The 24702-nt window shown below is 42.9% G+C and overlaps 1 protein-coding gene across 5 annotated transcripts in view; it reads left to right on the top strand.

Moving 5' to 3' along the window:
* dlc1 (DLC1 Rho GTPase activating protein) overlaps positions 1–24702 on the top strand; it is an 89698-nt gene that overhangs the window by 59394 nt on the left and 5602 nt on the right. For 4 of the 5 annotated variants that reach the window (XM_067584691.1, XM_067584688.1, XM_067584689.1 and 1 more), the window contains 8 exons: positions 12139–12210; positions 13956–14037; positions 15257–15320; positions 17788–19466; positions 20322–20501; positions 22002–22161; positions 23274–23481; positions 24103–24319. In XM_067584691.1, coding sequence (XP_067440792.1) covers positions 12139–12210; positions 13956–14037; positions 15257–15320; positions 17788–19466; positions 20322–20501; positions 22002–22161; positions 23274–23481; positions 24103–24319 — 2662 coding nt within the window. Of the gene's footprint in view, positions 1–5348; positions 5666–12138; positions 12211–13955; positions 14038–15256; positions 15321–17787; positions 19467–20321; positions 20502–22001; positions 22162–23273; positions 23482–24102; positions 24320–24702 lie in introns of those variants that run through there. The other variant, XM_067584692.1, reaches the window with a different exon arrangement.

Raw genomic sequence — 24702 nt, 5'->3', positions numbered from 1 at the left:
TGTGTAAGTGTACATATGTATGTATATGTTAACTTTCACACTGTTTGCTTTAGCATTTACACATTAGTGTTGGCCAGTACTGTAATTTTCGCTGCCATTGTCTGAAAGCCAAGGTTCAGCAAAAGCCACACATGGTAGTGATTTAGGGGGAAACAGTGATTTAACTCTTTTAAGATGTCAGTTCTCAAAGAACAGGATTTACAGTCAACTGAGGAAAAAAATTTAACTCAGGGCATTAATAGTTCTAGGTACTCCTTTTGTTTGAGTAAGAAAATGTGAGTAAAAGAATAGTTTGCAATTGAATATGAAACTGCTGATGTCGGACACATCTGAGAAGTTCAGGGCTGAGATGTTACCAGGTTAGAGGTCTGTTTTGGACTTAAATTGAACCAAACCCATGGAAAACCAGTCTAAAGGAGACCAAGGTCAATCAAACCCGATACGGAAATACCCCACAATGATTATGCATAAACCAATCCGAACAGACCCTAATACTATCACTGAGAGCCATATGATGCACCACCAAGTAACGAGCAGTCGCAGTCAAAGAGTATCACAATTTCCCTGCATTTCACAGTTCATACTCTCTCGCCCCAAAAAATGCATTTTCTCCTGTGATAATTGTGACATACCACATGAAAAGAGCTAATAGTGAGTCCACTCTGATCCACTCTGTATTAGACCTAAAGACCCAAGACCTGCAGCAATGAAATGGCACCCTACCCAACCCGATTAAACTGAACAGGCCCTGTGTTGGGTATTAGATACTAAATACTGAGTGGACCTCTAAACTGGGTATCATAATCCATTGGTTTATGGTGGGTAAGTGGGTAAATTGCAGCCCTACTGTCTATAGCATCTGTACTTGTACCCAGCATCTGTAATTGAGTCTCTTTCAGACACAACAGTTTATACTTTTAATGATGTGTCTGGTACTTTGGGAGGAAAAATGTCCGTGGTATGAAGATTCTTTATAATCAATCTTGTTATGAAGAGGAGGACATTATCCAGGCTACTTGAAACCTAACTTAGCTTAATCAAATGTGAAACTTGATGTTTTTTCATTTTTGGTCAGTTTAGTTTGTTTAAAATGTAAGATTCTGCTCAGTTTTTTTTTTTAAATTTGCCTTGAAGAAATGTGTGTGTGTGTGTATGTATGCATGCATGTGTATGAAGACTAAACCACACTCAAGACTCCATCACTTAAAAGCTCATTATCCTTGCACAATGCATATCTTCAACAACCTTCCCTCAATGGTTCATTTTTCCTGCTTTAGATTTTTTTTTTTGTTCTTGTGCCATAATCTAAATACACCCTTACTTCTACTGTAGACAAAAAGAACCTTATAAATGGATGATCCAACATGAAGCTCTTGTTTTTTTGAAGTCCACCATCTGGATGAAAAATACATGCTAGTGCAACACAGATCCATTGTTTTTGTAAGTGTGTGTGTCAGCCTCCTGCCTCTATTGTGATCGTGGTCAGTCCATCAAAGCCCGGAGAGGGTGTCGGCGAGGCATTTGGTGCGCTGTCTGCTTCACACTTCCTTTGTTTGTGTGTGTGTTTGTGTGTGCGCTGGTCCTGGCCGCTGTCTCCCTACACTTCCTCCTCGCTATTGTGTGTAGAAGTATGTGCTCTCTCTCTCTCTCCCTCTTTCTCTCTCTCTCTCTCCATTTCTTTCTCTCTCTCTCTAATCACTGTCTTATTGGGCTGATCCCAAAGACCATGGATGAGCTATTTCTGGAGATTCCTGTTATGAAAAGATTATTTCCTCCCCTTCTCTTGGTCTCTCTCTCTCTCTCACACACACACACACACACACACACACACACACACACACACAAACACACAGCAGTTAAACTCATTATCTCAAACTGCATCAGTGAAAGGCAGAGGACAGGGGCTTGTCATTGGAGGCATTTGGATTCAAGTTTCAAGGACAGTGGTGGTCGTACAGATCAGTAGTGATAGCCTCTCTTTCGCCCTCTGTGTCTCTAAATAAAACACAATCACACACACAGTAAGATGAGTAAGTGGCATTGTAGTAAACACATAGATCACCTGTTGTGGTTTGTTGTGCTAGGTGGTGAAAAGCATCTTCAGGGCCTAATTTTAAGAAATTTTACCCACAAAAACAGACATTTACACATGTTCATCTCTATTTCAGGAGAGGTGCTATGACCTCTGCAGACCCATAATTTGGTTATCTCTTTTGTGAGTCTTTGTTGACACGGCCTTGGGTGTTTGTGTGTGTGTGTTGGACTGACACGTCCGTCCGCTGACCCTCACCTGGCCCCGCTGTTTGGGGTTAGGAATGGTAGAGGAGGGGAGCATAAACCCCAAGGCAATCCCATAGGAGGGCTCTCTATGGCAAGGGAGGGGGGGGGGGTCTTTCATCTTTATTCTGAATCTTTCTCTCAATTTTCTTTTTTTTTTATATTTCTGTCTTTTATATGTTTTCACTGTCCTCTCTTTATTTCTGTCTATCACTGTCTCTATAAAGGCTTATATCTAAAGGTCTTTTATCATTTTTCATACTCACTTTCTCTATTTTCCTCTTCCAGACACTCCCCTTGTGTCTCAGGGTCAGAGGTGACACTGTAAAGTTTACAACCTACAACAGTAGCTTCACCCAACAACCCAGCAGCAACAAGTTAAAGGGCCAATTTTATGAAAAATAAAAATGTCTGTGGTTTGTGTTGTTTTTAACACCTGTGCTTTTTTGTTTCTAAATAAATATGGAACAGCTAGCAACATGAGTGCAATATACTATGAATCACAAGATAATCCACTAAAATTCCCTCATGATAAACCTTTAAAAAAAGTGGTTATTTCTTTTACTTTTCCAAAGAAAAGTTGAATTTAATGCAGACTCTAATCTCTTGTGATTGCATCTCCTGATTTCCTCTCTTTTGTCCAAAGCCCTCATTATACTCGCGCGTATTTGATCTATATCTGAATCATAAGCCAAACAAGCAACTGACTTTGGCAAGCTTTGATGAATGAAAATTGTAGACACTCTTAAGACACACTCATTTGCCCCCGAGCGACTGGCAGCAGCAGCAGACTGCTTGTCTGGTCTCTCACACTTTACCACACACGTTCATCAACAGGCGCTGGCATTATTGTGTATTTATCACCACAGAAACACTTGAGAGCTTGAACCCTCTCATCTCTGTGCAGGGTTGTTGACCCATCTCAGCTGAGGGTAGATTTGAGTTGGGGTTTTGGGTGCAGCCTCTGGGTGGTCGGGTTTTGTGGCTCCGGGATTTGGCCTTGTTTGGTAATCTCTCTTCATCTCTCCTTCCTCTCTTTGCTCTCTCTCTCTCTCTCTCTCTCTCTCTCTCTCTATCCTTCCCCTATCTCAGCCGCTTTCCTTCACACACACACACACACACACACACACAAACAGACATAATTATCGTTCTCCTTACCCTCAGGTCACAGATTTAGGATAGAAATCACAAGGTTTTCCCCAATTTATGAGCTCAAAAGCTCACATGTTTTCCGTTTATGTATTTGCTGTTTGCGCACTGATATTAGTGCTGATCTGGTGACATAATACGTATGACCTCTAATGATCCTCTGTGTATTTTTAGTCACATTACTGAGTCCTACTCTACAGTATATAGCTATCATTTTTTTCTTTAGCTGTATATGGGTAGCAAACCTCAATGCTTTTTGAGTACCGGCTGAAATGTGACATATTGAAAACTGTCAAGTTGATACTGATTCTTTGTTTAGTTACTCTTTGATCAAATAAAGTAAAATAACAGAAATCCAAACAGACTAATTTGGAATTTGGGTTGGATAGTGTTAAGTAAAATGTACCATCAACACCAATGACAGATATAGAGAACATGAAAATCCATTGTTTTACAGCTGAGACCCCAAACAGGAAAAAAAATTGTCCAAAATCATCCATGAAATTAGGAAAATGTGTAAAGTTTTGAGGTGATGCGATGCTGTTAAGCATGTTTTCATGTTTTCAAAAAGGGCCTCAAACAGAATTAAGACAAGTCAGCACTGATGCATTATGAAATTTGATAAAAGGGGAGAGTTTTGTAGGTGAAACATGTTTATATTCTTGAAACTGAATGCAGTATTGAAAAAATGTATTATTTTGTTATACCGAAACTAATGTAAAAATTTAAAATGATACCCAGCCCTCCTTATGTGCCTTTAATGATAAAAGCCTCGTGATTTTACTGACTTTATTAGCTGGCAGGATCTCTTCTGAGTGAATCACTTGTGACTCTGTCAGCTGGGCCTTGTATGGCAGCCAACAGCAGACTGCACAGTTAGCCAGGGTTTTCTGCATCATCCTTTCCCCACTCTGACTCCTCACTCACCGTCCAAGCTTTGGATTACATGTATTTCCCTGCCACATGGTGACTCGTTTGGCTCTCCCTTTGTGCACCACCTCAGCGCCTGTGTGTTACTATGACAACAACACAGAGCTGGCTGATGCCAAAATGCTGATGTCGTTGAAGAGTTCTTGGAAAACCGTGGATGAAAAGTCCCGAAGGATTGTGGGGAAGAGGGGAAACTGGAAAACTCGACAGGCTGTTTTGAAATAGACCAATTATAAATGAGTAATGCACACCCCCCCCCCTCCGCCCCCCACCTCCACAAACTGTGTGCCCTCATGGTATTGAAGTTGTTTTACATTCGTCTTTTTGTCATATAATTACTTATTCTTTGTAGATACTTACAAAGCGTGATCAAAGTGTAATACTATCAACTTTACATCATCCAGACTTGTTGTTGCAGAGTCAACCTGAGCGTGGTGTACGTGCGTCAGGCGCGCCAAAGGCAAAGGCATTACCATACCTGCAACATTTCTCTTTTCACTGCACCACTTGCGCCTTTCAGACTAATCTCGGCGCACAAAGGAGCGTCTCTCAGTTGTCTCCAGTATTTTCTAATGATATGCAAACTGGGTGCCAACCTCCGAGTCAATTGCTGCCTACTGGACGGATTTGGTTGAGCTGAAATGAATACTGGGGAGTCCACTTTCGATTTATAAAGGTTGCTGTAACATTTATGAAACATAGGGCTTATAACTTAGTACATTAAATGAACAGCAAATAAACAAACAGACAAATAAATGAGATTATTAGAGGTTACGGTAAAATAAACGAGCAGCTGATAAGAGCAGCTTCGATGATTTGTGCGCTTTGACCGCATTATGACAGATATTGTAGGCTACTCGTTATAAACTTCACCCTACACATTATGAGCTGAGTGTGTCTCCAGCCTCTATCAGGTGGGGAGCAGCGGAGCGGGTGGAGGTGGGGTGGAGCCACGGCAGAGTTGCCCATTCCTAAAGCTTGAATCACTCTACTCTCCATTCACATTCCTGCTGGGGGACCGCTTCGCGCTGCACGCAGGGACACACGGCGTCGGGAGGATTTGAAGATTGTGGAATTCTGTCAATCGCAGCCCAATCAATTTATAACCATGGATTTACTGTCTCGCGCAACGGTCAGAGGACACTTGTTGCCGATTGTGTAGTTTGAGTTTTCTCTGGATTTATCATGCGGGCTTCGCTTTAACAGTGGAGTAGACCTGACTTTGGACAGTCGGAGCCTGCCGGGACGCAGCCGGGAGTTTTATGCTGAGGCTGGTCGCGAACGAGACTTTATAAAATGATACTAACACGTAAGTCTGTTTTAGAAATTACCATAAGTGTTTTGTAAAAGAATTATTTTAAAATGTCTTTTTAAAAGTTAAAAAAATGGTCATACATTCTGTGGTTTCGTGATTATCAATAAGGAGACACATACAGCCTGAACCTGTTAGTAATAGTCCACAACATGCCTGTTACTAGACACTTTTAATATGTAAGATTCTGGAGATCTGCTTGAATTTCAGCTTCAGTAAAACACTCTCTAAGTCTTCTTTAAGGCACACTGCTGCGGGCTGTCAGATAAGAAATCTCGCCGCTTTGCCCATAACTCCGTGTCTCCAATGTCCCCACTCCTGTTCACGGCTCACTAAAACCCCCCAGGTTTATTTTACTTACAACCTTTCCCACATTACACACCAGCTTGTCAGGGATGCTTTCCAGACTCCATACACATCTTTGTCTAAAATCTCCCACTTTTACGCACACAGCCGAGGCGACCCTGTGGCAGGTTAGCACGCTCTTGTTTGAATTGGATTAAAACGAAACTTTGATCCGTGTGGGGAAACAGGGTCGTGAACTGGAATATTCAGCCTAAATCGTATTTAGTGTTCTGTAAGATTATTGGTATTGTACCAGTCCGCGACACTTCTGCCATCTCGGTGCCTATACATTTTGTTTAACTGCTTGTGCCTTTTGCCTGAGTGCCGACCTTTTGCTAAGTTTGAGGGGATGTGGAAGCTGTATAAGATCCTGTTTTCAGCAGCGTTGGCCAGTGTAACTTAATTTGTGGGCATTGGCCCTCTGTCTCAACTGTTTCAACGGTTTGTTCCAACACATGGCTTCTTATCAGCTACCTCAGGTCTGAACAGATAGGAGCACAGTTGGGTTCAGTTGAGCCATATATCCATAAGCTGAGACACGACACTGACACACACACTTAAGAGTGACTCTTAAATAGACAGAAGAGTAATCTGGTAACAGTAATAAAAGGAACCACAAATCTCTGTCACTACACGTGTTTCTGTTTCTTTCAATCAGGGATAGGACAAGATGGTTTAATAGTAGTAGTAGTTTAGTGGCTAGATGCTGGCTGTTCTGAGAGAAGAGCAAATGAAGGAAGCATGTTTCATTGTCACTCTGTGAAACAGGATGTGAGCTGAGGCCTTATCTGCAGGATTTACATCCATCTGGCACACAGTTTCTTTATGTCCTGTGAGAAGACACAAATGTTCATTTTTGACGTTACCTTCCCTGTCCTGACATCTGTTTATGAATAGTTATTAAGGGGGTCCTGGCAGGTACGCTGTCATCTGTCTGTGGAAAGCCTATCAGATGCTTTCAGTATGCCTGGTCACCTGATCCACATCTAGGACCCTCTGTGTGAGCATAAATCTGTCATCAGGGAGCACAGGGGCCTTTGGGGTTAGCTCTGTGATGATCCATCTTGGCCAGCTGTGTGTTTGCATGCGTATGTGTCCGTGTATGCGTGCCTGCGCCGGCTGATGGTAGATAACTGGATTGGACCGTGGTAGTAACCTCATTATTCTTTTGTGTGTGTGTGTGTGTGTGTGTGTGTGTGTCAATGGGGCATAGCTTGAGGCCAGCCAGATGGTGATATTCCTGGCACCGTCTCACTTAGCTAACAGCCAGAGCTTCTCAGGGAACGCCAGCTGTCTCAGTCGTGGAATCACAAAACATGATACCCATCAGGAATAAAATCTGTTATCGCCCATCTTTGCATTCCAGCAGAGTACTCGAGGGAATTTACATTGGTCACATTAAAAAAAAAAAGGTATTTCTAGTTGACCAGATGTTATCATACTGACACAAGCTGTAATGGACATTGTGTTCAACCAGGACATAGTTTCACAAAGTCTAAGATCATGAATCAGTAAGAAACATGTTCTTCAAGTTCAAGAATACAGTTTGTCCTTGTCACTGTTGAGGTAAAGGACAAACACTGGCAGCATCTTGGCTCCTTGCCTTGATTATTGTAGATAACTACTGAGTCTGGCCTGGTTTATCACATCACCTGTCTAGACCCACTTTGCAGCTCTTTCAGAAAGACCCACTCAGACCTGGAGTTGATAACAACCCTCTTGACTGCTTTTTGGGTTGTTTCACAGTTGGCACTCCGAGACCTCACCATGTTCGGGTAATTCCAGATAAGCCACCTCAATTCACAACAGTTGTTAGTCAAGCATTCTTCTCAATCTGCCAACTTCAAAGACCCAGCCCCAGTGATAACTGTATTCAGACTCTTGACATCCAGTTTGCCATGTATGTAGCAGAGCCTTTGAGGTGGGGAGCAGCATCCTTTGTTTGCTAGCTGCTGACAAACTCCCACTGGAGCTTAGCATTCAGACTCAGCCAAGCCAGACCCTCCTGCGATGGAGGGAAACTGTGGCCGGCAATTGTGAGAATTTCCTGCCACAGGAAAGGAGAGAAGGGCCAGAGCAGAGTTGAAATAAGCACAGGGAGCAGATGAGATGAGGGTGAGAGCAGGCAAAAGAAAAGCAAAGAAAAGATAATTTTAGAAATCGATACCGTTGGGCAGTGGATGAAGCTTAACCCTGACCGGCCACTCACCAGTTCAGTTTTGGCTAAATTCCAGGAGAAAAGTCACTCGTGATCCATATGAGATCTCGATTAGCTTCGGCTTGGCTCTTATTAGTCATGTTATCTGCTAATAATCGCTCTCATCTCTCTTTCCCGCTGAGAAGAAGTGTGTCTCACTGTGTTGTTTTTGCTCATTCACATCAGCCAGAACTAATGTGTTGCTGACATTTTCATTCCTCCTGAGAGGATTTCTCTGTATTTCTCTCCATGTAGTCAAACATTTATGTAAATACAGAGAGAAGCATTTTCTAAAATCCATGTAACTGTTGTTCCAATGAGGCCGGTTCAGTTTTAGCAACATTCAATCTGTCTCTGTCCCAGCTGACGGACATGTTTCAGACATCCTGTGTTGACCCCTCAGTAGGACCAGAAGTTCTGGTCTGGTCAGCTTCAGAGATGAATCTATCCAGCTGTCTTTCTACATCCAAGCCAACCAGACAACCAGTGATGATGATGGGGTTCCCAAACACGAGGAAGGTCTGGTTTATGTACTAGCAGAAGGTTACCTTTTGCAGTCAGGAAATTACATGCTGCTGATACCTTATGTTGCTCCTATAGCTCCTAGCCTCAAGTCAACAGGGTCAAAATGGCACAAAGCTGACAAAGTACTTGTCAACTGGTGTGTATTTTAGACCAGCTAAATCTATCCGCACTTGCTTTCATTCCTCTTAAACAGTTGTCACTAAAAAAAAGACAATCTAAACATGAAAAAGAATGTGTCTCGAATGTGCTGTTCCAGAAATGACATTGCACAGAAGGAATTACGTGCAATCAGTTGCATAATTAGTTTGCCAGGACGTGTAGTATTTTCAGTAGTGTAGTTGGCTCTGAAACTTGAGTGCTGGCCTGATTCTTTTCACATTTGTAATCTGTTTTACTTCTGCCAACTTGGCACACGCAAACCAAATATCACCATGATTATCAAGGTGCCGAACTTCACTTTGAGGTGATAGATATTTCTCGCTGTCATATTTAAGTGTTGAACGCTTGCTCTTAAACATTTGTCCAGTGTGGCTTTATAACTGTCTGAACCATGAGGACGTTTGATAGGTACACACAATCACCGGAGCCATTGTTTGTCTTGGCTGCGTCCCCGCCTATTATCTGGCCAGGAACAAACGAAGGCAGGGTCTTACAGCCGGGTGGTCGGTGGCCACTGCAGCGCCGCTCGGCTCTCTTCCTGTGAGGGAAGCAGGAAGAGGAAGTGAGGTAGTTCCCTGGCGAGGGCTAAGGAATTGGGGCGGAAAGCAGAGGGAAGACAAAAAATAAAATACACCCACAAATCTCAAGTTATCGAAGCAAACAAAAATGTAAAGGATTGGGAGGGGTGTTGCAGAATGACATTTTTATGACCGCAGTCTCTGGGATATTCTTGTGAACATTGCTTTGCTGATCCAACTTTTTTTTTTTTTTTAAATTCCAGATGCATATGAGTGTGTGTGTGTGTGCGGCTCTATTGTTAGGTTGTTTGTGCCAGATGCCCCATGCCCCTGTTCACTTCCTGCAGCCAAACAAAAGGTAGAAAAATATTCTTGCTTCGCTCTGTGAATGAATGGAGACAATGTAGAGCACTGACAAATATTATTCAGTTTGATGCATCTGCGTGGTGAATGCTGTTGTCATTATTTTGTTTCCGAGGCACAGCAAGTTCACATTATGTCACTGTAAAGTAGATTTGACACACATGCTAGCCAAATGGGGTGTGTCACTGGATAGCTTCCCTCCAAAGGCACTTATTGGATCCCATGGTCCTTTTTGGAGAGTTTTAGGGGGGATGGAAAGCTAACCATGTGTTTGTATGTCTAATTTGCATTTCAATAGCTTTACTGTCTTTTGAGTGGTTTGTCTTTAAACATGAGGTTGGTCTTTGCAAACACACAGAGTTTGCATGCGCGCACACACACACTCACGTTGATACACAAGCGAACTCAAGAATCTGTAGACCTACGCTGGGCTTTCTTTCAAGAATGTTGGTATAATTACCCCTTGGTTTCTATGTTCCTCTTGGTTCACTACGCTCCAAAAATACTAGGTGCAACACACACACATACACACACACACATGGCTACTGAGACATGCCTTCTCACATCCACAGGGAAAAATAGAGCTCATTTGTTAAATGAATTAGCTAGTAAAACATAGCTGTTAATATGTTATTTGACACTTGGGTGCACGCTAGTGTCACAGTGGTTGCTTCAGGAGTCGCTGGCCCCTGCAGTGGCAGAGGGGAGACCCTGTGTTGGTCGTGTCACACCTTGTTGTCAAGGGGTTTGTCTGCCGTCTAGGCTTGTTGTTGGTATGTAAATGCTTATATATGGTTTAGGCCAGACCCTTTGCAGCAAAAGTCTTCTTCTGACCTCTCTGTCTGTCTTTTATGGTTACCTTTCTTTGTGCATGTCAAGTCAATTGTTGTTAATGTCTCACTTTTAATGATGACACTTTTAATGTCACTATTTACTACACATTTATCTCTGTATCTCACTAAGATGTATTCATTCACTTCTGAGGCAAGTTCTGTTTTCCTTTCATGCCCCTGTTCTTGAGCTAGTGCTAAAATAGTATCAATCCCTGGGTGTAATTTAGCTTTGAAATGAGGTGGAACTGCTAGACTGGTGTTTAAAAGATAAAATAAACCACTCTGCATCTCCTCACCGGTGGTTACTATTAGCTCAGTCATGCTCAGCCAAACGTTGCACCCCAACTAAAAGGGTAAGGGGCATTACTATAATGTCTGAGTGCAAGGAATGTGGAACTTGAAATAGAAACATTTGACTAACCTGTCAGACTTCCCCCACAGTTGCATGGATTTGCTTTGCACTGGTACCTTAAATAGCAAGTATTTCACTTTAGTGCTTTGCAGTCTATATGTTGTCACTTTCATCCATTTTTTCTTATCAGTGTCCTTTCCTGGCTTTGTTCCACAGGTTTTGTTTACAAGTTTTTCTCAAGGTTGTGCTACATTTGTACTTGCTGTCAACTCCACTAAAGAGGACATTGTAAAGTCAGCTCTTTAAGGCCTGGAGACATGTTTCTGTCTGTCTTCTGTCTACAAACTGCTCGCTGTGGGGGTGACGGAGCAATTGAGGAGGCAGGGGTGTGGGCAACCATTTGGCATATGTCATCTAAAGGGCTTTCACGGATAATTGGCTCCTCTGACACACAGTGAACCTCAACATTCAGTCTGGTACTTAGCATAACAAGCCCAAATGTCACACCTTGTTTTTAAAAGGAGTTATGGTGGAGTTTGTGACACAGTGTTGAAGACACATCCAGAACATAAAAGACTACAGTAAAGGCATAGCTGTTAGATTTTAAGTCTAAGAAATACAAATTTAGCATCTTCAAGGCATCTTAATGAAATGTTTTACAAATCACACAATGGCATATTCATCTGTGGGAACAGTCTTGTCATATGGGAAGAGGGTTTTTCTGTGTTCGAGATGTCTGTGTGAGCTTAAGTGGCACACACTTGGCGTGTGAGTGGGTTAACACAATTTGCACGAATGATGCTTTGAGCTTTAGCTTTAGAAGCATGTGAGAAGAGAGTGACCGAGTGTGAGATAGCTAATAAGGTCAAGGGGTTCACATTTGATAAGCCGCTAGCATGTCGTTGTGCTTTATCCTTGAGTTTTGTCTCACTTTGATATTTTGACAGGATATCATTTTAAAATGACATTGCACTTGAATGATGATTTAAAAAAGTCAATATATCAGAGGGTGTCATTATTTGCTGTTCTCAAAAGGGCGTTAATTTGTAAATCAGTCATGTTGTTATCACAGGCTATTTGGTTTGGTTTGTTTACTGTACGTGTACTTGTGGGTGGGTTGAGCTGTGTCTCACAACTCTAACTAATCTCTGTGTTGTTCCTATTTTTCTCATCTGCAGAGATTGAAGCCAAAGAGGCCTGTACCTGGCTCCGGGCAGCAGGGTTCCCTCAGTATGCCCAGCTTTATGAAGGTAAGGACCCGTCATGAGACACCTCAGCCCACACTCCCACCCCTGCTAATAATATCAAAGATAGTAAAGGAAAATAAGTGGATTAAAACATTTCATTTGAATTGATGTTGTGTAAGAATGCCATAGCTGTGTTGGGAATCATTTGTGAGTTATTTGGAAGGTTTGAGAAAATCCTTACTGAAATCTGTCAGATAGCTCTAGTAGTGCTAGGTAGTAGTGCTAGGTAGCTAATGAAACACATTTTCTTGAATTTTGATTAAATTAAGATGCAGAGATTTTTCTCATTTTTGCATGAAAATGAGATAGTAGTAGTCATTCCACCAGACAATGTTTGGCTCATATAAAAAATCGCTATGTCCTTATTCAAGCACACAAAACACCAACAACACAGAGACTTGCGTGCATGTTGGTGCACACCTCACACAGCATAACATTCCTGAGGAGTAAAGTTTTTTGTAGCACCAGCGCTTTACTCTACTTATACAAGCAAAGCCACACAAACCTCAGCAGTCCATATTCCAAACATTAACTATACTGTGATTATAATGTAACTTGGATAGTAACTTTATGAGGACCAAAGGTCTGTCTTAGCATGAACACAAACACAAAAAAATGTTTTCTACACCCTCTCAAGTTAGTCATGCAATGACAAATGGTTGAAAAAGAATGCTTTGCCCGACCCTTGAGTTTTAAATATACACTCACCAAAATACATCAAACATTCTTTACACTCCAACTATATACTATGGCATACCCTGGGCATACCAGTTGCCCCTTATGTAACTACAGGATGATGACAAGCTACTTTTGTCAACAGTTCATTGCTCGTTCCCACTTAACCGTGAAAGGTTTCCTATTTGAATGGAGACCTTATTGTGTTTCTGCAAAGGTGATGAGACTGTTTCCATACACACATGGACAGCAACATAGAAGCAAACTGCAAACCACAATCAATCACTGTACAGATTTTACAGCCTTGCTGCTTAGTCGCTTGAAGCTGTCCCCACACGATTAGGAATTTGTGCCGATGCATGACACATTTTTCCTTCTCTTGTATCCGTGGGACAATCTCTATTGTCTGTGCTGTCAAGACTATTGCCCCACTAAAGATAAGCAGACTGATAGGCCTGTTTCAGTACAGTAGGCTAAAGGTGCTGGCCTCCCCTGAATAGCATTTTCTTATCACTAATCCCCCTGAGGGTTTGGATGCAAGATTCCCATTTTGGGTTGGGTCAAGGCATTCCAGCAAATAATTTTAAAAAAAGTGTTCATCCTTATACCTAAACTTGCTTTATTTCCTGAGTGTTTTGTTGATCTATTCTTCATGTTAACCAGGCGCCATTACTAATTTTGTGACTCGGTGAATAAGTAATCCTATTAATGAGGTAGACCTGAGAGAAAGAACGAGAAGGAGAAGAGGAAGTAGGAGCTCTGAGCAGCGGTGGAGTACCTATTGTCATTCTTCAATCAATCCCCTGTTCTCTCCCTCTGTGCTCCACATCCCCCCTGCCTGCCGGCTCTGAAAGCTGCAGCTGTGTTTGTTTGGTCGGCTAAGACGCTACTTCCTCTTTTAGCTTTTCATCAAGGCTGTATGGGGGAGAAGGTGGGACGGAAGGCCTTGGCGGGTGTTTGAGTGGGTGGGTGTTTTAGGGCTAGGGGTTGTATCTTCGGTTTTATCTGAACACATTGAGCCAATCAGTAGCAGGGAGATGCCCTCACTAACCTGACTCTCTCTCTCTCTTTAGATGGTCAGTTTCCTATTGACATCTCTTCGGTCACCAGAGACCACGACTTTCTCGATCGGGATGCTATTGAGGCTCTCTGCAGGTGAAATTACAAGTCATACCGACCCTTTTGTCCTCCTTTCTCTTTCTTCTGATGTCATACATAATTCTTCTTATTCTTCCTCTTCATCTTTTCTACACTATCTCTTGTTTCCCCCCAAATGAAACCATGAAAGCATGACTTCAAAAGGAGGCATGCTTTGGAAAGTTTCTGATGAGATGAAAGAATGGCACGATAAGCACTTTGGAGACATGCAACTTTTCCTCTCCCCACTTGGTTTTCTATGTCCATATCCTCTGCTCTCTTTATTTTCTTTTTTTTTTTCTTTGGGGCTGATAGCGTTTACTTCAGTCATTAGAGTCTTTTGTATCGCCCTGCAAAGCACATATCTCACTGCAGGTTGCTGCAGTCACGCAATGCTCTTTACATTCAGTCCTGCTTTTCATGTTGTAGGAGACATAAGACATGTTGCCAATCCACAACTTGAGAGGAAATTGATTCAAAGCTTTGTTTATTTGATGTTTCCAGCATCCATTGTGTCGCCTTAATGTTCGTGAGAAAGGGCTAAATAGCAGTCAAAGTAAGAATGAAATAAAGTAACAATAGAGGAGGCTGGGATTGCATCCTTGCTGGTGGCACTGGCATATTAATTAGCATATGAGGAGGAGGTTAACGGCTCTTTAATGGAGTTGACTCCTTCATCAAATTCCAACTTTCAGTAATAAACCACAGCAGGTGTCCCTCCATACATCTGGAAGCTATCATCTCAATGTCTCCTCTCCTAGCCTTTCACCACCCCCAACTATCCCTCAGTTTCCATCCCTTCATCTCTCCATTGTTACATGATCTGCTCTAAGAGCTCTCCAGAGGGTGGACCCCACCACCCTCACTCCCCTTCTCCAGGTGGCTGGGGGGGATAAGCTTTCTGTCCCCTTCCCAGGTTTTCGTCGCCACTCCAGCAGATTTCATTCTCCTCTGTCTCTCCTTTTCTGTCTCCCTCTCATTCTCTTCCCGCTCATGTGGGGATTATCCTTCAGCAGGTCATTAGCCAGCCTGGGTGCACCCAAGCTCCTCCTCTGTCTCTCTCTTCCCCTCTTCTGTTTTTCATCTTGTTTCATCCTTTCTTCTATCATACATCCTCTTGGCCATGTCAGAGTGGTGAGAGGTTTCAAAATTAGGGGGCTAGAATATTTAAATTCTTTTAAAAAATCCTGTTTTAAATGTAATCTGTTTGGAATGTGTGTGTTTTTCGTGTTTGCAGGAGACTGAACACCCTCAACAAGTGCGCTCTAATGAGACTTGAGATATCACCACAAAGAAAACGAGTAAGTTTAAGTGCACATGCACACACATGAACTCCACTCCTCTCTGAAAAGCCCCTCCACACATCTCCTCAACCACAATTGCGTTTCCTCACCTCAACCATCAGTTCACTCTTGGCCACAGGGCGAAGCTGTGTTTTCTCTCATCTTGTTTAATGAGAAGGCACCTGTTGGGTTTATTTCTGTATGAAGTGGGTTGTGAGGACCCTAGGGGGAAGGAGGATAGCTTTAATGTCTAAATGAAGGGGTTGCAATCACCAGGACCTCCCCCTACTCAAGGCGTGCTCCCCTTCTTTCTCAAATACTTCCTCATACTTCTGGCTCACCATAAAAGGAATTAGTACGCTGCTTTTGTGGCACTCTTGCAGAATGAACCACCATACATCTTTTGTCCGTGATGATGCACGTAAGGGTCTTTGAGTGCATGCGATATCATGTTTTTACAATAAATTAGACGCCCTTCACCATCAGATTTCTCCTTCAAGGAAACTGACCTCTTGGAAAGTGTTTTTCCTCTTCAAAGAAAGGAGGCTAATTCCGTGAATATCCGATTTTAGACCATGCATGTTTCACATAAATTAGAGTGTCTAGTCAGAGATACAGTGTCACTTTGTGACAAGAATTGCTCCCTTTCACACAAATCAACCTTAATTCCCTAATGGCCTTAAGTGCTACATAGTAACATCCTTGTTCCATGTGTGGTGGTATTCATTAGGATGACCTTTTCTGTGTCACCTTTCATTTCAGGAGTCAACAGAGAAGAGTAGAGGAGTCAAAGAGGTTATTTGCCATCTTTGTGTGGGACGACACCACCCCCCCACCTAGACAGCTTAGGAATGCATTGATCTCCTCATGTCTTAACATTCCCTCTGTCTTAAATCTCCATCTCCATGTCTCTTGTTCTTTCTCATTTGCTCCTTGTATCTCTTATTGTAATAATAAATAGTTTTCATTCTGCCGGCTGCTGTGACGTCCAGTGTTGCAGTGAATGCTTTGGTGGTTTGATGGTTTGAGGATAAGATATCTCCAGAATGTTGACAAATGGTCAAAGCTCTATTGGCCTATCAGCCGCTCTCTATTCACAACGAACAGCATACTACCGTTATCTCACATTCCAGCCAACATAACTTGAGAAACAAGCCACCATGGAATCTGAAAATGTCATGAAAATCTCATGTTGTCCCCCTTGAATCATTGACTTTAATAAAAAGCCCTGTTTGTAGCAGGGATAGATCGCACTCTTTGTTCATTTTTATTTGAAATTACATCATGTTTCCACTGCAAAACATATAATTAATGATGCCTTTATGTGGAGCCCATGTGAGCAGTGAAAAATGGAACACTGGCACACAAGCAGTGGAACATGGATTTTGTGGATTTGATTATTTTTCTACTGGAATCTTTTATTCAAAGTGCTAATTTCCTGGCACAAGTTATTTGTTGCTTAAAATCTTCTCTAGTCGATTGCTTCTTAAACTTTTCATTTGGACATATACAAGAACGTTTTCATGGTTTGGGGGGATTCAGATTATAGATAGGGCTTTTGAAAGATGAAGAGAAGGGGGTGGTTAAATTGTGGTCTGTGGTTTGTTTATATGGGCTTTGGACTGTGATTGGAAACTGGGAAGAAGTCACCTGTGGAATCTCCCAGCCCAGCTTGTGTGTGTGTGTGTGTGTGTGTGTGTGTGTGTGTGTGTGTTTTAGAGAGGGTGGATATCTCTGTCACGGATAAGGAAAATAAGGAATGACAGTTGCAGTGTATCAGTGACACTGTCTCACACTCCATGTGTGTGTGCATACGTACAGACAGAGGGGATAAAAACTGTAGGGGGGGAATGACCCTAGTCTGGCTGGCTGCATTGTGAGCTATGGGGGTCATAATGGAATTTCCTGAACTCCCTCCAGGGCCTGAGATAGATTAACCAAACTGGGGGAGGTGTGTGCATTTTGCAAAGGTGCATTTGTGGTATATGTGGCTCAGTAATGGCCTCTTTTTTCTTTGTCTTGTGTATGTATTGTCCATGAAGTCAGGAAGTGATTGAGACGTGTTTACTAGCTGACCTATGGATAGCTTTGCTTCATCAAGACATATGCTTCATCACAAGACCTCAATTGTTATATTATGCAAAACGTTTGTCTTATAACATAATTGCTGTTAAATATCTTCTGAGAAACACTTAAAGAAGTGAATTCTTCATTAGAAGTTTGTATGTAAAGGTTCTTGGGTTGTGTAAGCATTTGAAAACCATCATATATCAGTATATTTCATATAGTTAACAGTAAGTACAATTATAAGATAAATTCCATAAGTCCAGAAAGTTTCCTGGATCAAAGTGAGGAATGTTGGAAAAGAAATGGAAAACATAGCAGTGCCTAATGTTCTCTAACTGTTCCTCTCCCTCCCTCTCTATTTTCCTTCCCTTCTCGCTCTTTCTTTCTCTCCCTTATCCCCTCCTTCTTTCTTATCCAGAGCGAGGACTCAGATGAGGATGAGCCTTGTGCCATCAGTGGACGCTGGACCTTCCAGAGGGACAGCAAGCGCTGGTCCCGTATGGAGGAGCTAGAGGTTTTCTCCACACTGCACACAGATGACGCCCAACCTCCATTCCCGAAGGACCAAGCATCCCAGAAAAGCAAGCTCACCCTACGTGAAGGAAACAGTTCAGAGAGTGTGCTGACTGATCTTAGTGAACAGCCTGAAGTGGGCTCCATCCATAGCAGCGGGAGTGGAGGAAGAGGAGAGGAGAAGAGCCACGGTGCCACCCTACATTTACCAAATGAAGCTGCACCAGCTGGTGCCACCCGTGCCAGCTCTGTAGCTAGCATGTGTTCATCCTCAGGCACAGGCGGGTCAGGATGTGCCAATGAGGACTCTCTGTCTGATGGGTTGCCTCCATCACCCCTGGAGACACTCGGACAGTTCACCTTTGATGTGAAAACAGGAATGGGAGGACTAGGAGGAAGTCTGGACCGTGGCGGCATCAGTGGCAAAAGCACACGCTCACGAGCTAAGAGCTTCCTCAAGAGGATGGAGAGTCTACGGCTCCGCAGCGGCACCTCCTCCAAGAGAAAGAAGAAGGGGAGCACCAGTGGAGGGAAGATAGAAATCAGTGGCCCTGTTATCAAAGAGGGTCTGGATGACGACAAGTTGCGGAGGCTCAACTGTGTGGACATCTCCAGTATCAACCTCAACCAGAACCTCAATCACCACCGCAATCCTACTCAGACTATGACACTTAACCGGAATCGCTCCGTATCCTACTCCACTCAGACCAGTAATGGCAGCACTGGAAGTACTGGGAGCAGCCAATCTGAAGCCAGCAGTGGAAGTGCAGTGAGCACACCAAGCCCAGTGACTCGCGCTCGCAGCCACAGCACAGCAGCAGGCTCTAGTAAGAGAGGAGGAATGTATTTAGAGGGTTTTGATCCTTTCAGCGTTCCCCAGCAAGCTTCAGACCGACAGCCAACACCCCCACCCAAATCTGCCCCGGCCATCCCATGCCAAGCTAGTAATGGGATGACAGTTCATGAGCAGAACCGTAGGAACAACCGCAGTGTTCGAGACAATAGCAGACAAGCGGAGGAGGAGGAAGAGGAGGAAGAGGACAGCATGATCTTCTTTTATTTACCAGAAGGTCACAAGCCCGGAACTTTCCCCAAAGCCCTGCAGGACGGGAGTTCACGCAACAACAATGTAAATGATAATGGGAACTCAGTGATCCTCAGAGGACGGCAAAGCAGACGTCAGCGTCGTGGCTCTTCAGGCTCTGTGGACAGCCGGCTCAGTTTTTATGACAACGTCCCTCACACTGAGAGAGAAGAGGACGTGGAGGAGGAAGAGGGGGATGAGCGCAAACTGGAGGAAGTGCTACAACATGTCAGCGGCCTGCAGCGTTTTGTTAACGCCTGGTCAGAGGCTGTGGCCGGTGAAGAGGAGGAGGAGGAGGAGGATGAAGAGGAGGAGGGAGACTCGGATTCGGCATTGGATTCAGCCTCCCCGTGCCCGTCCTCTCCTCTGCAGAACCGACTGGAGGAGACGGAGAACGGAAGTGACCAAGACAGCACAGGAAACCCACTGGGCGAAGGAGAGGAGGGGATGAGAGAGAGAAGAGATTCTGGTGTTGGAGCATCTTTAACAAGAACCAGCAGGTGTGTTACCAGTGCTGTATAACCATTAAAGGGTCAATTCACCCAAATTATGAAAAAGCATATTTTCTCACTTGTCATGGTTTTGAGATATCCACATTTATGCCTCTTCCGCAATATTTTATTTCCAAAAATGGTGTCCCTGCTACTCTGGATTATCCACAGACCCCGTTGTCTGTGCATACTCGGTTTTCATAGAGACTATATTTTCTTTTTTTTTAAGTGGAAAGCAGTTCCCATGAAAGCAGTTATTTTATATAACTTTTTGTTATCTGGGTGTACTGATTTTTTAAGATAGAAAAATATTATCCAAATTGCTGCTTCCAAACAGTCTTGTGCTTTCAGCCTTCTTCTGGTAAACTTTTTTTTTTAACTTGTTGCATGAAAATCCAAGGACAACAAAGCAAATCTGAGTCCAATAGAAAGACAAACACTGAGGTACCAATAAAAAAAGAGTTTTCTATAGAAAGTGACAGCAAAGGATAAACGTGGGGACGCGCTGAGACTTCTCTCCTTACGTAATGGTGCTGAATCCTCTGGAATGCTGCTTGGTCTCCATGGGGACTATTTCTGTTGCTTCAGGAATCCACAAGCCGAATTACATTTGGGGGGCTTGAGTTTTAGCCTTTTAGACAATCTCTTGATTAATGTGTGCATAAATCCCTGTAATCCCTAAACTGATCACTTGGAGGATAATACTGGAAAAACTGTGTGGCTTTGTGTTATTTTCTAAGTTTACGTGTTCACAAAAGCATGATGCAGATTCCAAGAGGTAAACTGCTTTTTTTCAATCAACATTCTTCTTCTCACATCTCCATTTGTGCCCTCCTCTTCTCTTTCCCTTTCCCCGTACTCCAGACCACAGAAACTCCGCTGGCCGAGCTTCCAGAACTCCCATCGGCCCAGCTTGGCCTCCGCCCAGCTCCAGATTAGCTGTCAGTCTGTGCTACAGATGAATCTCCTCCAGAAGCTTTCTCTGCTGCAGCTCACTGCTCTGCTGGAGAGGCACACCCCTACAAACAAACATGGCTTCAGCTGGTGAGTGGACTGGAGGAAAATAGATGGTTTATGTAAAGAACAAACAAAGTGCATATAATATGTTATATAAGTAAGTAATTTTTTTATTTTTTACATATGGATTTTTATTTTAATACCTGTAAAATACTGTCTGGGTCTGATTAGTTGTTCTTCATAATGCCCTTGAATTTATCCATTCAGCCGTCCATCCATTCTACCCCTTCGTCCCACCCGTCTCCAAATCCCCTCCATCTGCAGGTTGTTGTATAGTGTGGTGACGGCTGTCCGCAGAGGTTGGGTTTCACATTCTTTTCCCAGGCCTGTAATTGCTGGGAAGGGGTGTACATTGTCTTTTTCTCAACAGAGCAATCATGGCAGTTCACACGCATGGTGTTACAAGAGCTGGAGGCTGGAGAGATCTGCCTCAACACAATTATCCCTCCACCATTACCTTCTCTCTTTAGTCTGGAACACTTGTCTGAACTCACTCTATATGCTGCTCATGATTATCCAACCACACCCAATATCTTTTTGAGTACCATCCTTTTGGCTTTTGAGATCTTGCAGTAGCTATTGGCCTTACTTTTGCCAGCAAGTTAAAGACTAAACAGCGTTGACCATAAAACAGATTGCTGGACATTCTTCACAGTCAAAATAGTAGTTTATGTGTAGTAATATGGGTCAAATAAACATGAGCAATTACCCAGCACTACCTGTTTTGTAACATCTGGTGCGATATTTTTTAAAGGTCAAATGAAGAAAATTAACTAAATGTGAAAAATCACATCAAAATCAAACCTTCCTTGGACAGAAATAGAAAGTATTATGACAGTCTTATGACAGGCTGGGGCAGGCTGACAGACATATGTCTGTGGGCACGTTATGAAACGGTCAGAGTTGGATGTGTCAACTGGGTTTGTGTGGACTTGCTGTTCACTTCCACCCAAGTACGCATGCACACACACAGTTTCAAATAGTGAGACAGGCTCATTGTGCAGATGTATAAAGCAGTGGGACCTGCTCCCCTTTTGACACCCTGGCGAACATCCCACTCCCCCCCCCGCTATTCTCCCTCGTGGTTTCCTCCATGCACACACACACATAAAATACTCACAAACACACACACTTAGGTAGACAGGCTGTAGTCAACTGTAGCAATTCGACTGGGGACGCAGTGTTTTTTATTAAATATGAACTAAATGGACAACTGTGTCAGAGATTGTGAACAAATCCGTCTTGTGAGTCAAAATCTCTAATGTCAGTAGGGTTTTGTACAGATCTGGTTAATCCTGGTTATTGTATGATGTGTTGCTGTTTATTAAAAAGTAGCCTCTGCATGGACCTTTGTAGCACAGAATCAAGCCAAATCTTGATTCATACATCAGTAACAAGTAGGAATTAATGCAGCCATATCAAATTGTTAACCTTGTCAAAGGAATCCTTTGCTAAATGCAAGACTCATGTTTATGTCAATATTCCTTGTAGCAGATATTGATGAGCTACTTTTCTTGTGTGTTGCAGGGCTGTGCCAAAGTTTATGAAGCGGATCAAGGTGCGTGACTACAAAGACAGGAATGTGTTCGGTGTGCCACTACAAGTCATAGTCCAGCGGACAGGCCAACCCCTCCCTCAGGGAATTCAGCAAGCCATGCGCTACTTACGTAACCAATGTCTTGACCAGGTAACATACAGTACACAAATAAACACACATATTATATATGGACAGTTTTCTAATCCTGTGTATATACATGCAACTGTTCCAATGGATTAGGAAATTTCTGCCAGCCGGTCATTTAGCTTATAGTACAATTTTCAGTTTCACATCACATCGGTACCGACCAAGGTCCCAGACCGGAATTCTCCTCTGCTTGTTGGGAGAGGTGAATCGAGAATAATTCAGCCCAAAATTCCTGTAGTCTGAGCCTGGCTTAAGAGAAAAACCTTCTTTAAGGTGCTTAAGTTACATAATATCTGAATTTTAGGACATCTGCAATCAGTCAAATATTTATCTGAGATTTTTTTCATGGGATCTTACATAAGACAGAGCAGTGAATCGGAAAAAGTGTGATACCTACTTAGTCAGTGTGTGTATACGGTTTCTGTCTTTCCCCCTTTTTCTCTTCTCCCTGTCACACATACGCTGCAAGGAGGCCTGGGGAGAGTCAAAGTGTGCAGCTGTTAAGTCGGCTGTGTCTTTCTGTTTAATCCAGAGACAGTATGAAAGATTAAGATAAGAGTGCATGTGTACATTCAAAAGAGAAAAAAAAAGAGGGGAAAGGGAGAAAATAGCTATTAACGGAGGGCAAAACAGAAAAGAGAGTGATGGTGTCCTTTTCAAAGCAGGACAAGGCGCCTCTGTTTGGAAGTTGTGAAATCTCATGGAAAGTATTCAGGCTGGACAAGCCAATGGCCTTTTTCTCTTTTCCTCCCCAACATTGCCATTTTGTGCAGCCTTAAAAGGCCACTGATGAGGTCCTACACAATGTCAGTACAAGAATGCTTACAGGGTTTCATGGGAACTTTATGTAAATACAGTCAACAGGATCTGTTGTGATGTAACCATATTGACTGTAAGCTCTGGATTTTGGGGATCAGTCAAGAATATTTTTTTCAACAATATACTCCCAAAGCTTCAAAGGACTTTTTTGTTTGCTTTGGGCACATGAATTATTTCTGATACACCCTAATGATAAGATCAAATATTATATTCAGGGTAATACTGAGACTAATAAGGGATTTATAGTTCAAAGCTAACTTTCTTCACATGATGTAACCATTTCTCTCTGTGTTCAGGTGGGTCTTTTCAGGAAATCAGGAGTTAAATCTCGTATCCAAGCTCTGCGTCAGATGAATGAGGCGAGCGGTGCAGATGGCGGAGGAGTCAACTACGAGGGCCAATCAGCGTATGATGTTGCAGACATGCTGAAGCAGTACTTCAGAGATTTGCCCGAACCCCTGCTAACTAGCAAACTGTCTGAGACCTTCCTCCAGATCTATCAGTGTAAGAATACACACACACACACACACGTACATTTCAAGTATAAACACAAAATCCTACAGAGTCATACACATCTGTGGGAGGATTGTGTGTAGGAATACACAAGATGGTATTGTTTTAGAGCTGTAGATGCTTGCCTGCTGTGGAGCAAGTAATTGTAAAACTGTACAAAGAAAACAAACACGATGAGTCCGGTAAATACCTGTGGAATGAGGTGATATATGTGATACCGTAAATCCACACTGCTGCTACAGTATTGCCTCATCCCTCTTTGACTCACTGTTAACATGGACATCCTCTCAAGCTCTGTTACATTATGATTGTAATGGTAGCATTAGGAACTGTTTATATAAGGTGAAACAAAACCAGTCCTGTGCATGAAGTATGAAGCATGAAGCATACAGCAGACACACACATACAGGCTTATATAACCCACTTAGGTCGACACAGATCCCTTCATAACTCATTCCAGGCAGGCGAAAGGAAGGCCCTATACAAACTCCTTCCTGTGTAAACCATCAGACACAAAAAAGATGACATGTTGTAGTTGTTAGTAGTAATTTTCTGCATATAATATATAATATTGGAAAAGAACCATGACATCTTCTCTCTTCCTCTCTCCAGACATGCCTAAAGAGCTCCGTCTGCAGGCAGCACGTGCAGCCGTGCTGCTGCTGCCCGATGAGAACCGAGAGGCGCTGCGGACGCTGCTGTGCCTGCTGAGCGACGTGACTGCCAGCGTGGCCGAGAACCAGATGACCCCCACCAACCTGGCTGTCTGTCTGGCCCCGTCCCTCTTCCACCTCAACACCCTGCGTCGCAAGGAGAGCTCCTCACCAAGGTGTGTGTCTGCGTGTGTGTGTGTGTGTGTGTGTGTGTGTATGTCTGCTTCTACGCCACTGTAATTAGTTCATTTTATTATATCATTGCCTTTATTTTGATTACAGTCATTAGCAGTCATTGTAGTGGCAGCTTATATAACATGCAATATGCTGTATATTGTGAAAACAGGAAAGGGTCACTCTAAAGAAACAAAAAAGCAGGATATTGTAGATGGAGGACAGAGAAGACAAAGGAAGAGAGCAAAGCTTGAGAGAGGAGGAAGAGAGAGAGACATGGGAAATAGAAAGGTTACATAAACATCTTTATCTAATTAAGAAACACATATTTTGTTCCACATTTGTCAAAAGCTTGAAGAGAGTTCATCAGGTGTAAACAGCAAAA

This window comes from Thunnus thynnus, chromosome 3 (genome assembly GCF_963924715.1).
Source record: "Thunnus thynnus chromosome 3, fThuThy2.1, whole genome shotgun sequence".
Classification (NCBI taxonomy): Eukaryota; Metazoa; Chordata; class Actinopteri; order Scombriformes; family Scombridae; genus Thunnus; species Thunnus thynnus.
The sequence above is the reverse complement of the archived record's forward strand: the minus strand, read 5'-3'. Positions and strand labels throughout refer to the sequence as shown.